This window comes from Oxyura jamaicensis, chromosome 14 (genome assembly GCF_011077185.1).
Source record: "Oxyura jamaicensis isolate SHBP4307 breed ruddy duck chromosome 14, BPBGC_Ojam_1.0, whole genome shotgun sequence".
NCBI lineage: Eukaryota > Metazoa > Chordata > Aves > Anseriformes > Anatidae > Oxyura > Oxyura jamaicensis.
In genome coordinates, this window is record NC_048906.1 from 16,873,726 (window position 1) to 16,887,418 (window position 13,693).

General features: G+C 35.4%; 1 protein-coding gene across 7 annotated transcripts in view; it reads left to right on the plus strand.

The window, feature by feature from the left end:
* The window catches only part of CLEC16A (C-type lectin domain containing 16A), a 78,684-nt gene that overhangs the window by 29,799 nt on the left and 35,192 nt on the right, over positions 1–13,693 (plus strand). For all 7 annotated transcript variants that reach the window (XM_035339336.1, XM_035339339.1, XM_035339337.1 and 4 more), the window contains 5 exons: positions 133–242; positions 692–736; positions 1,918–1,968; positions 4,181–4,309; positions 7,971–8,091. In XM_035339336.1, coding sequence (XP_035195227.1) covers positions 133–242; positions 692–736; positions 1,918–1,968; positions 4,181–4,309; positions 7,971–8,091 — 456 coding nt within the window. The remainder of the gene's footprint in view (positions 1–132; positions 243–691; positions 737–1,917; positions 1,969–4,180; positions 4,310–7,970; positions 8,092–13,693) is intronic.

Here is a 13,693-nt window from a genome sequence, read left to right on the forward strand (position 1 = left end):
CTTACTAATTACTCCTCTAGTTCTCTTTTTATAGTCATCTACATTGTATGTCAACATCAGCACCCATTTTTCTCAGGCAGGTTGTATATGACAGATGTTACTGTTTAGTATATTGAAATTCTCTTTTCATAGATGGAAAAATCCGTTTGGCAACTTTAGAACTTGGTTGTCTGTTGCTGAAGCAGCTTGTGTTTTCTAAAAATGGCAGCATCATAAAAGACGTTCACCTTGCATGCCTTGAGGTTAGTACTTTCCTTTCAGATACTACTTCCAGTATTACTTGTCTTTGAGTCTCGTTTAGTTGCACATATATTTAATTTTTGATTGCAATAAGCACATATTGGTGGTTCTGTGCAGTGAAAGTAAAGAATCAATAGCCCCCTATTCAGTTCTCAGCTTTGCTGTTTCCTTGATAATTACCTCTACTTGAAAAGTTAGTTTCATATTTTCTGAAACTTGTATGTCAATGTCTCAGTAAAGGGAATTACTTTTGAAACAAACAAGCTCAGCTAAGCTGTATTTTTGTAAGTGCAAGAACAGTGCTAGATCAAATTCTGGACTGAAGGCTATGAAATTGGGATATTAACAGATAGTTTTCTCTGTACAAAGTTTTGGGTGTGTTTTCTTTAAATATGACTTTGAGCAAAGAGTATATTTACTCCCTGAAACATAGTTATTTTTTCTTTTCTAGGGTGCAAGGGAAGAAAGTGTTCATCTCCTTCGTCGTTTCTATAAGGTATATACATGAAGTGCTAATATAACTTGTTACGTGTGGAATGCAAAGAAATTCCGTAGCCCATTGTCAGAGCTCAAGGTGGCACTGTTTTAAGATGGGAACTACATGTTTATTATAGGGAAGAAGGTGTTTGGTGGATTACCCTATTTTCTTGCCTTTCCATACCCCACTGATGTACTTCACAAAAAGGATGTGAGAAGTTCCATAGAGTTTGCATCAGAGGTCAAATGAGTAATGTGCTTTTTGTTGCAACTGCTATATAGCTCATGGAACAGAGCCACACCATTATAAAGTTTCTGGGACTTTGTTATTGACGTTAATATGGAAGGTGGTTCTTTTTGGCATTACTTTTTGTTTATGTCTTATCTAAGTGACCTAAAACTTCAGTTAATCTTTTTTTATTTGAGACCTCTGCATCTTTTTTTTTTTTTTTTTTAAATGTTGTAGACAATGAGAGAAATAAAATATTTAGCCCTAGACATGAACTTCTACATAAGGAGCAGTAAATCTGTAACAGGTTTTAAGTGTCTAAAATATCTTCCAATTTTCATTACCACCTTCTGAAGAAAAAGGTGCAGGGTTATTTTTAAGTTAGGAAAAAAAGGTAATTTGCTGGATACCCACCCAGCTGCTCATGCATTGCCCCTCCTCAACATGGCAGGGAGATAAGATGATGACAAAACAGTCTTGTGGATGGAAGTAAAGACGGAGATTGTTTGCCAATTACTGTCATGGGCAAAACAGATTTGACTTGGGGAAAATTAATTAATTGCTAATTAACAAAGATTTGGATAACATGAAACAAAGACAAATCTAAACACCACCTTCCACCACGTCTCCCTCTTTTCCCAAGCTCGACTTCACTTCTTCATTACCAGCTCTTCTACCTCCCACCTTCTCTCCTGGGCAGGATTTTGCCCGGATCTGTTTTGTAGAGGCACCCCCGGTGTCACTGACTGGCTTCGGTGCCCGATGTGGTGGGGCTGTCAGAATTGTGTGGTGCTGGCTGTGTCCAGCACTGGACAGGCCTGGCCTCTCCTCACAGAGGCCACCCCGGCTGTCCAGACCTTGCCACCTACAGCCAATGTACACTTAAACAAAAGCAAACATGGCTACATAACTATATTCATGAGTTCATGATATCTCCATGTTCCTTTTTTATTTTTATTTTTTGTTGAAAGGGAGAAGAAATTTTTCTGGATATGTTTGAAGACGAATACCGGAGTATGACAGTAAGTGACACCCTTCTCAGCCCCCTGAAATCTTTCAAACCAGTAACACAGGAGCAAGAGCAAGTACTCACTGCAAACTACTTGAATACACTGATATCCTTATATCTAGGAGTAGAATAGCAAATTATCTTTTCCTCTATGAGAAGTTGTCTTACACGTCCATAAATTGTTTATGAAATTCCACAACCCTTTATCTTATTTATTTCATAATTTCTGAAAGCCAGTATACAAAAACTACTTGATCCAGGGATTGAGACATTTAATTCATTTTTTTTTCCAGTTATTAAAGCGATGAAAATTGTCCGATGTCTATTTGAAACCCTACAAGGTTTCAGTTTTGAGTGGTGCTGCCTTACTTATTGGTGGAGAACTGGGGGCCTTTGTCCCATCAAGGAGATACACTGCCAGCACCACAACACAGCTTGTGGGGCACTGTCATGGAATTTTTAACAGATTGCTAGCCTTAATCTCAGTTAATACTTAACCTGTAAATGCTTTTTAAAAAGCAATTAACTGTTTAAATTGTTAGGTTAGTGTTTGGGTAAAAATCAGATTGTCAGGTACAGGCATCCTTTTTTCTAGCTGTTGTGCAGCTTTTCTTTTTTGAAAAAGAGCAATTTACAGTTTGCGTATTGCAACAAATCTTTTAATATGGGAAGCACCTCGCAGTATCTTACAAACTTAAATAATAGAACTGTTTAATCAATATCTAATTCTTTAGTTAAGTATTGATGTGTTTCTAGTGTGAAAACTGCCACCAATAGTTGCACTGTTTTCACGTCACAAGTTCAATATGCTTGTAGGTTTTTCTGTTGTATGTGTGTGTCTATTTCTGAGACTGCAGATTTTTTTTCATTTACTCTAAAAGATGGAGCTTCATCTTGGAAGTTTAACTTTGTTTTCCTAAAAGCATATTTCTTTGTCTAGCTAGCAAAGAATGTGCTGCGCTAATTTAAGTGATGATTTAACGCTGAAGTAGTCTTACTAGATGAGGTATGTAAATAACATGGTGTGGAGCTTCTATGAGGCAGACCAAGTGTACTTGGTCTATCTGAATGACGAAGAAAGGAAAAAAAAATTGTGCCTTCAATAACAACTGTAGATGACAGTTTACAGGAGCAAGTAAGCTGAGCACGTTAGTCCTTTGTATTCTGGATTTCAGTTATTTTTTTACCCACATTCTTCATCTTTATGAAGTAAAATGCTGTTTAAAACAATGTATGCAGTCATGAGATGGCATTATAAATAGAAATTTCACTTTTGTTTTCTCATTTGTCATCTATTTAGATTTCTGTATTTTTCTACAAATTAATTTATTTTGTTAATCCAGCGTTTTTGACACTGAAAATGATGGTCCTGAGATCAGAATGATTGGCTAGAGACTCTTTTTGAGCTTGTGTTTTTTGCAGATCAGCAGTTCAAGACTGCTGTAAAAATTCTGGATTTTATCTTAGTCTACTTCTTCCATGGTATGTGACTGTGGCAAAGTGAGCAGGAATGCTTCCAGTTAGTGTTGGCTGTTTTAGAATGCCCACGTGACTGCACTTCTGCACAGAATATTGTACAAGCTATGGGAAGGGGTTTTATGTTTATTTTAGTCATTCCAGCTGATTTTATGGCAAAAACCTCATGTCTCCTGTGTATAATAGACCTCAGCTGAAATTGTCCAAAACTATAGAAGGATAAGATGTTTCAAACATCATTTAATCAAGCAAATAAGCAACCATGTAAGGGAGAGACCCTTAGCGGCACGACCTAAGGAATTGCCTAGTCTGCAAGTTACTGCATTGTTACGAGACCAGAGATTTTTCCTTCTTTCCCTTTCCCTTTCCCTTTCCCTTCTTTCTGGGGAGAAGAAAAGAGAAACTTTGTTCTTGTGATTGAAGTAGTTAAAAATTTGAGTCAAAGCTTGAAATCAAACATAACAGACTTTGCTTTTTAGTACTCATTAAATGGCTTTTTTACTCAAGTCTTTCAGTTTGTTTTTTTTTTCTGTGGTTTTTCAGTATGGAAACATTAACAGTGTTAGGGAACAATGAGCAAATATAAAATAGAAATCGCATGTAAAGAGCTTAAAATAACATGGATGGTATCAAATTCTCAGAACTCTGACCCCTTCCTCTCCATGTATGCAGTCATGGGTTGTATTTGAAAGTAAAGATGCAGACTTTCATTGTTCTTTATAATAATCAATGTTAAAATATTTTTATAGATCAAACCCATGAATGTAGAGTACTTGATGATGGATGCCTCCATTTTGTTGCCTCCAACGGGGACACCACTGACTGGTATTGATTTTGTGAAAAGATTGCCTTGTGGAGATGTGGAAAGAACACGAAGAGTAAGTAAGGCTTTTTTTCTTTCATTAATGACAGTTTAATGCCAAAGGCTTTGAAGAATTCTACAAATACAAATGTTTTTACTTGAAAGCTGCTTGGTTGGAAGCTTCATCCATAAAATCATAAAAACTTAATGACAGATCCCTGTAGAAGATATAATAATTACCTGTCCCAGTGGAGAAACCTCTTCTTCTCTACTTTCTTGCTTCTAGTTACTTCAATACGTTCTTGTGTTGTGATTTTCATTTTTTCAGTGAAGAAATGTACATAAAAGACTTTTGATGGCATGCTTTAATACATTGTTCGTTGTCTTTCATTATCTGGTATCTCAGTCTTTGATTATATTCCTATAGGAAGAATCTCCACAGGAAGGTTGGTTTGCTTCATATTGTTTGTGTTTCTTGACATAGCAAAATGTAATTCTGTTCAGGAGTGTTCAAAGCAATTCAGAATAGAGATTTTGAGTGAGATAGTAAAATCCTTTTTTGACTGACAGTTTTTAGAGGTGATACTGACATGAATAGCCACGTTGGTATCTACTTTCTTGGGATAATCAGTTCTTGACCTGTACAACTATTATTATCACAGCAACTTTTTGATAAAGTACAGTGAATTATCTTCAAAAGTATTGTTGTTAGAAAGCAAAAATGCTTCCTAGAATACTTTCTCTGATGCATTACACAGAATGGTATCTGGAAACACTTCCTGATGGAAACTGCTCCATATTCTTATGTATTAAGAAAGAAATTCTTCAATTACAGGAAATTCAGAAGTAAATACAAATATCCCTATAATTTAGAGATGAAAATGTCTTTTTAATCAGCAGAAACTCCTAGTGTGTGCTGTCTTTTCTTGTCAGTACTCCTTCCCCTGATCACATTGCTCTAGACCTTTTAAAATTTCTTAGAATTCGTATGCCACAGTTACTTTCTTTTGGCTAAAATTTGCTTATCATCTCCTAGGCTGAATTGCAGTGACAATATTCTGAACTTCTGGAGCATCTTGTGATATTTGTGCTTATGCTTAAGCTGCTGGAAGTTTTGCTGGCAGTTTCAAATGGATAGTGGCTCGATTCTGAGTGTCCTGTAACATGATACTAAAAAAAAAAATAATAGTAAAGCTTTATTTTGCTAGCAAGTGAAGAAGTTTTGTTCTTTGATTATATCACAAGCTCTTGGTTTAGAGATCAGATCTTTTTAAATTTTCACTTATTTTACGATAGAAAGTTCCTGTAAGTGACTTTTTCCTTTTAACATTTTTAGGAGGAACTCTCAGAAATCAGATTTCTCTCAAGAATTGTCAAAATCCAACCAGCTAGCCCTTTAGACTTGAAACATTAAAATTACCAGAAATTCATAATCTGCTTTCTGAAATCAGCTACTGTTGCCTGACAAAGCATTCTTTCCAAAAACATCCTCTTTTTTGAATTGTTGATATTCCAGGTACTAATAATAGGCTGCATTTCTTGCTTCTGGTTTCTATAGTCATGTCATCTAGACAGTCACCAGCCATCTAGAACAATGCAAATGCATTTACATGCCTATTTGGGAAGTAATGAACAGTGTGGGTCTTGAACTGCATCTTGGAGTACATAGCAAGCAAAGACTTTGAGAAAGGCACAATACAATAACAATAGCATCTGAAGATCCTATTTCATGGGAATGTAATGAAATATTGGTAGGTCTGTCTGTGCATTGGTGCTTTTTTTTGTATATGGTATGCATATTTAAATGAAGGAATTGACACAAAGTATACCTTATTACATGTATTTCTTTAAAGTAGATAGCCTTTTATAGTTGTCTCTACTTGATCGCAAAAGCAGACCTTGGTTGAAAAAAAGTTTTAGTCCATGGGACTGCTCTGCTGCTACATTGAGATCTAATAAATTGTTAAAGTCACCGATCTCCTGCTTTCTGGTTTAAATTGATATTGTTAGCAAACTGAGGGCTATCAGTGTTGTGGGAGTCACAGTGTAGTTAACTTTTCTGACATTCTTGAATTCTTGTTTTTTCTTGCAAAGGCTAGTTTCCTGCTCTTGTATTCTTCAGTAAATATGATTTGCGATGAGTGATAATAGCTTTACAGGGAATGCATGCAAGGAAAATTAACACTGGGGGAAGGAAAGAGGGTTGAGGGAAAAGAAGTGAAAGGCTGAGTGATGGCTTCCCTTTGAATTTAAAAAAAAAAAAAAAAAAAAAAAACTGTTGATGATGGTGCGGTTTGGAATATAGAAGCTTTTAATCTCAGTACCATGAATTAGTCTTGAAGCATCTGGTAGTAAAACTATTTTATATTAATCAAATTTAATTTCAGTAAGTTCACGGTCCCCTTGAATGCAATCTTGCAATCTCCACAAATGGGAGAGATTGTCTTCCATTACAAACTGTCCTCTGTTATAAACTGACTCTGCTCTTATTCATATGACAGTGTTGATTTATTTTGGTTTGATAGCCTTGACAGTCTTTGCCCCAAGTAATCACATTCCTGCATAGATTTCAACAGCATATCAAATTTGTCTGCTCTGGTGTGAAATCATGGAAGTCAGATATATGACTTCCCTCTCTTTATCCCTGTTGTGCCAGAAGTTTCTGAAATCACCAGTGTGAAAAATGGCCAAACGTATTTCTGGTTCACGAGACCAGTAGTAGTTGTGTTGCTTTTAAAAATACAGAGAGGATGTGAAGGGTTTTCCCTTAAAGCACTTTAGACTGTGCTTCCTAATGCTTCCTGCAAGCTGGGAGTTCCCAGTCATTGCAGCTGTTCAGTGCTTTTACTGTAAGACAGCAGTCACTTTACACTATGCCACAGGATTTCTATGTAGGAAGCTGATTTTTAAAAAATGAAAAAGATGCCACCAAACCCCTGTAGTATTAAAAAGGGATTTTTCATTTGCTATACTGAAAATACAGTTCTTGTAGCAGAACAGGTTATAAATGGTGCCTTTCAGAATGTGGCTAATAAAGTGGTGATCTTTCTTTGCCACTTTATCTAATCTTTAAATACCTTATGTCATTAACTTCTGAATCAAAACAAGAGTATCAAATTCACAGAGCAGCTGTTGAAAGCTCCTTAGGTGCAGCTTTCAGTATGCTTTGCCCTGTTGTAGATCTTTTTTGGAACATAAGTGAAGGTCTCTGAGAATGTTCTCTTAGATGTGGTTAGTGTTGATGAACACAGCAAAATTAAAACTAGTGAATCCCCACTATTTCCTCTCAAATTTGTAGACATAGTAACTTTTCTTACTAATTCTAGTTATTTTACTGTTTTAAATTCAAAATGTGAGAGTCTGTGAAGGTTGATTTGGTTGTCTGTACAATACAGGTCATGTAAAAAAAATCAGTCTCAAAATGCCAATTTAAAAAGGTGATTTTTTTTTTAGTCTTCATTTAAATGTCTCTTGTAAGCTTTTGCCTGTCAGTCACTGTGTATAAGTGTGCCAGTGGGATAAAAGCTCGGCTGCTTCTACTTTAGTGAAAATAAAGTGCTTCAACTTCTCTGTATCTTTAGCAAACTTTTAAATTACGTTGTTTTCTTAATTTAAAAAGACATATTGCATGACAACAAATTTAAGGGTTGTGAAAGTGAGTATTTTTGTAAGATTGTGCTAAAATATGTACTACTGAGTGCAGTAATGCTTTATTATTCTTTTTTTAATTTCTCAAGGCAATTAGAGTTTTCTTTATGCTTCGTTCATTATCACTGCACTTGCGAGACGAGCCAGAAACTCAATTACCACTGACAAGGGAGGAAGATCTGATAAAGACAGATGATGTTCTTGACCTGAGTAAGTTGTCCCTCAGTTTCCCAAATATTCTATGGCATAGAAAAACTGCTGGCTTTTTTTTTTTTGGCACTAAGTTAAAAACCATCAATCATTAATCTTGGTTATGTAATTGACTTACAAAGGATGATTGCATTATGTATGTCTTCCGCTGGTTTTGGAACACTTTTTGTAGTTTTATTTTACTTTGTTTTGTTTTTAAAGAGACTGTTAATATTTAAACTCCAGGTTACTTGTTATCACGTAAGGGATTTGGAGTAAGTCATCTGACGTCCTTGTGCAAATACTAGTTTTCTAAATGAATTGATACCACAAGGATTTTTTCCTGTTCTGCTTTCACCTATTTAAAATGCACAGATGTTCTTAAACCGTGCGTGAACTTCAAAAGACTGCAAGTAATTACTTCCAGCAGCTACACTGAGTTGTTTACTGACACGTTTTTGTTTTCCCCCAGGATTTTTTTATTTACAACTGTTGTGACACTTAAATAGCTGTGTGGAAACTTTCACTCCCATAGTTCCATTCCACACTAAGCTATTCCCCAGGTGAATCACTCTGCAATGCCAAGAATGACCTTGGGATGTTAAGTAATACTTACTATGAAGTAAAGGCAAGATACCTTCTTCTGCAGTATCATGGGAAACTACTGTGTTCTCCACGCTGAAGGAAAAAAAAGTTGGAAGGAATAGAATCATGAAGTATTATACTGTGTGTCTGCAAATTCAACATACCTGTATTCACTTAATGACAAAACAGGCAGCTCTAGATGACCTTAAGTATTCCTGAATGGTGCTGTACTAGAGTAAATTTGGCATGAATCCTAAAGCTGTAGTCTTACCGTTTCCAGCAGTGGCATTGTTTGAGAAACAGAAACTTGTCCTGTTCTGTGGTAATCCTACTATGGTGCAAGATGTTTGCTTTTGTTCAAAGCCTTGGAATATATAGGAAAATGTGTTTTAGGCTGGAATTTGCTGGAGGGAAGTAGTGCTTAATATAAACACTATTAATCCTATTTTATGTAATCAGGATTTAAGAGTTTGACATATTCGTGTTAGCCAGTTGCTTAAGTGCTCAGCTAACTTTTGTTCAGGCAGTTAGCTGAATAAAAACTTGCAGCATCCATAGCTTTAGAGAGCATGTGATTGGGGAAATAGTGTATGTATCTGCCAGGTTTTAATTTTATAAGGTGTCTTACAAAAGAAGGGAAAAGTTTGATACTTCAAACTTCTTTTGATGCTGTATGTTTAAGTGTTTGTTAATTCTGCTCTGACTAGAAAACGAATTGCCCTAGCTGCCTTAAGAGATGTTACAGAATTATGTGCAGTATCTCAGAGACATTGTAGTGCATCACGTCCATCAAGAATGTTAATCATCTGTGTGAAGGAAAAAACACTGAAATCAAGTTACTGAAGCAAAAGTTTTGTGAAATCAGAGGTGCTGTGCAGTAGCTTAATGGACAAAAGTCAGATTAAACTATATATATATGCATTTGTATATGCATACTATATATGCAATATATACATATAATTACATTTTTTAAATTATTAAAATGTATTGAATTTACATTATGAAAATGCAGTTAACTGCAATGAATATAGGTATTAGGCTTCAAAAAGTGAAAGGATATCAAGTTGTCAGTCTAATGTTTGCATTTTTGGTAGATGCATGGCTGGTGACGTGGTAGGCTCATAGTTGAGTCATTTGTTGAATTTCTATACAAGTTAAACGTAAGAAAGAATAGAGGGGAAATATTTTTTTAAAGTGCTCTTCAATAGTTGTATTATTTTTTCCTTCTCACTGGTATTATTTTGGCTTGATGAATTAAGCAGTGACCCCAATGAAAACTAATCCCTTTTGGTCTCTGTTTAAGGTATTACAGTATATCCAGCTTTTTTTTATAATAGATTGGAACTGATCTATGTGCTTAGCAAGAAGATGGTAGAGCAACATGTAAAGTGTTCATATAATTTGCCACCATTACTACAAACAAAATGTTGTCAGAAGCATTTTTTTTTTGTAAATCTGTACTTTAAAAAAAAAAAAGTTGAAAGGGTAATCATTTTTACTCTATTTTACTTTCAGCTTTTGGCTTAAAAGCCTTTACCATTACACAAGCTCTGAATTCTGTTTTCTTTCTGAAGGTTTTAGTTCTAGTTTTGAAACCTTTCATTGCAGCTTATTTTGAAATGAAAAGAAATTCCTAAAAAAAAAACTTTCCCAAGATAAATGAGCAGCACATGATATTGTTTATCATGCTTCTCAAGTATTAGTTATGAGGTTAAAAAAAAAATTGTCCATAATGAAGTTACTGTTGACTTGCTAGAGGTTTAGTAGTATAGAATTAACCAAGTTTCCTGTTTCAGATGAGTTAGATATTTATTGTAATGTTGGCTCTCTCTCAGAGAGTGAAGTGAAATAGTGACTCAGCTTCTACTGAAAAAACTGTGTTCTTCTTAAATTAACTGGAAATGTGATTACGAAGTAGGTTTTCTAACAACATGCTGAACAAAAGGTAGATCTGATTGAAATACTATTTTCCAAATGTTATTTCTTCACCTTCTTACCCTCACCCCCTCAAAAAAACCAAACAAACAAACAAACAAAAAACTTTTGTCCTTACTTGCCTGTTAGTCCAGCAAAGTGCTGATTGTTCTTGTTATAAAATTCAGTGTACTACTCTGCAGGTGTTGTGTGCAGTTCATTGTAGGTGTCTCTGTTTGTGACACCTCATTTGGAAGGCAGTTGCTTTTATGCAGAATACAAATTGTCATTTTATTGGATCTTGTAATTAGACCATATGTTATTAATCTTTCATTCTGCTGTATATAAGTGCTTGCAATTCTAATTACATTTCTGTAATTACATATTTATTGCTACATACTCTGGGCATTAAATAGTATCCAAAGTTGTTTCTCTTTATCTAGTGTAGGATACAGCTAGTTAAGAGTATATATAGAAAGGATTCAAAGACAACTGTTTGCTTGTAAACTTAGATTAAATTTGAATAAAATGGTCATTAATTTAAAGATGTAATGCCTATTGCAAGAAGTTTAAGAAGTTTTATAAAATTTAAATTCTACCATTAATTTAGAACATCAGCCCTTGTAGATTTAAACTCCTTTGCTCTGTTAGGGCATTTTATAGCCTTCAGCTCTACTGTAACTAATTCAAAATGTGAATTTGGACTCGCCAACAAACTAAAGCAATAATGGTATTTGAACTGCTTGTTACATGGTGCTTGTATGCATGTGCTTGAAGCAATTATTTGTAAATTTGTTTATACATTCACTTGTATATGCACATGTGCATTTACCTGGAGAAGAAAAATTGGTTCCATTGCCCTACCTGTGGAACATGCATTCTGGTGTTTTAGGGACCATTTTGAGACCTGACGTGGCATCAAAGTATCAAGGTACAAAAGAACAAAAAAAGGGGAAAAAAATATGGATTGCTAGACCTGAAAACTTAAGCAAAACTCAGTAAAGAGATCAGCAGAGTATATTTGCATATATTAACATGCAGAAACCCTAATAGGAAAATGTTTTCTTTTGCTGTATTTTATCCAATAACTCCTCGTCATTTTAGGAAGTCCTCATCCTTTCCAGAATAACAATGTAAATGTTGCACCTGTGCAACACAAATGTTGTATAGGTGCCACATTTTAGGGAGAGACATAGCAATTGGTAAAACATGGCCCAAAAATTCAAATTGTGTGCCTTAGATACTTTCAAGGTGGTGATACAATTAGCAATCTAAAAAATTCCCTTAATCTGTTACTACAAAGCTTTTCAGTTATTTTCTGAGCACGTAGATGTCTCTAGAAATTGTTCTCATTTATCAACATTTAGTGTCACAAAGGAATAGAGGTTAACAAGATCCAATTAATTAAGCAAAGGTATTGTTTTTGAAGAGTTCTGCAAAACTCACCTTATCAGTCTGGATGTTTTGTTTTGCTTGAATGTGATGCTGAGGTTTTTTAGGGGAGCCTAATGAGATAGTTTAAAGTTCCATGTAAAGAAGCATTTTCATATTTCAATGGACTTACATTTGGTGTAAACCTTTAACTGTAGTAGCAAGGTTCTTAGCTCTGTATATGACTGTACATTTAGAAATGAGTCACATATTCCACAGAACAGTTCACTTCATATTGCTGGGCATGCTGCCATTTGTATGACAGTGTGTTGTTACCTTTCAGCATTTTTTTTTACTGTAAACAGTTTTTAAAGCATTTAGCTTTTACACTTACATATTCTGTGGTAACTACCTGCGCGTGACTGCGTGTGGAGGTTGTAGGTGCCTCACGTTGGTGGCTTCTTTAACCTTATTCAGGAGCTCACTGTTTGTGCAAGGTTCACTGGCAGCCTCAATATTTTGATCTTGGTTTCAGACAGTTGATTCTGTTAGTCGCAAATGTTTGAAATGCCACCGCTGAGAGGTAAATGCTGACATCTTTAAAGTTATTTATGTACTAAAACTGGAAAGCTAACACGTGGAAAAAGTAACATGAAGTTTCCTTGTACACTCTCTCTACCATATATACAGACTTTATACAGGCTATGTATTCAACTTTTTTTTTTTTTTTTTTTTTTAATTAAGTGTACAAAGATTGGGGAACCTTATCCTAGGACAGTTGAGGTTGGAAGGAAACTCAGGAGGTCACCCAGTCCAGGCCTCTGCTCAGAGCAGGGTTAGCTAGAGCAGGTTGCTCAGGACCCTCACCATTTTGAATTTGGATGTCTTCTAGGATGGAGACCTCTCAGCAACTCTGGAAAACCTGTTTCAGTGTTTGACTGCCTCCACAATAAAAAAAAAAAAAAATAAAAAAAAGTGTTTTTTAATGCTTTGGTATTTCTTTTGTTTCAATTTGTGCTTAATGCTTCTTGTCCTGGAACTGGATACCACTGGCTTCATCTTGGGAGATTTAGATTAGAGGTTAGGAGGAAATTGTTCACTCTGAGGGTGGTGAGGCAGGTTGCCCAAAGAGGTTGTGGATGCCCCATCCCTGGAGGTGTTCAAAGCCAGGTTAGATGAGGCACTGAGCAACCTGATCTAGTGGGTGCCATCCCTGCTTGTGGCAGGGGAGTTGGAACTAGGTGATTTTTGAGGTCCCTTCCAACCCCAGCTGTTCTATAATTCTATGATCTTCTTTATTTCCCACCCAAACACCGTTGTTTTTTATTTATAGGCACTGACGAGGAGTTTTATGAAGGGCATATAATAATATTTCCATTCAAATATCTTCCAAGAAAGATAGCTTACTTTTTGAGTCCATATCCAATTACTTTTAGGTCCATTTAATGAACATTAAAAGTGTGGGCCGGGGAATGAAACAGTTCAATTTATGTAAGCAGCATTTAAATTGAACCTAAATACCTAAGCAAATGAAAATTTCTTTCTGTAGTTCAGTAAGAGATTTCACTGTGGATGGATTCACTGAAATGTTTAGCTTTTAATTGTTTAAAGATATTTGTAAGAATTACAAATAGATTACTAAAGATTTTTGATTAGCGTTTTCCAGAGGAGGGATGTTTAGGAGGGATGTCTATTTCATCCCTAAACATGTTGTCATATTTGAGGAAAAGATAATAGAAAAAAAATGTAGTGT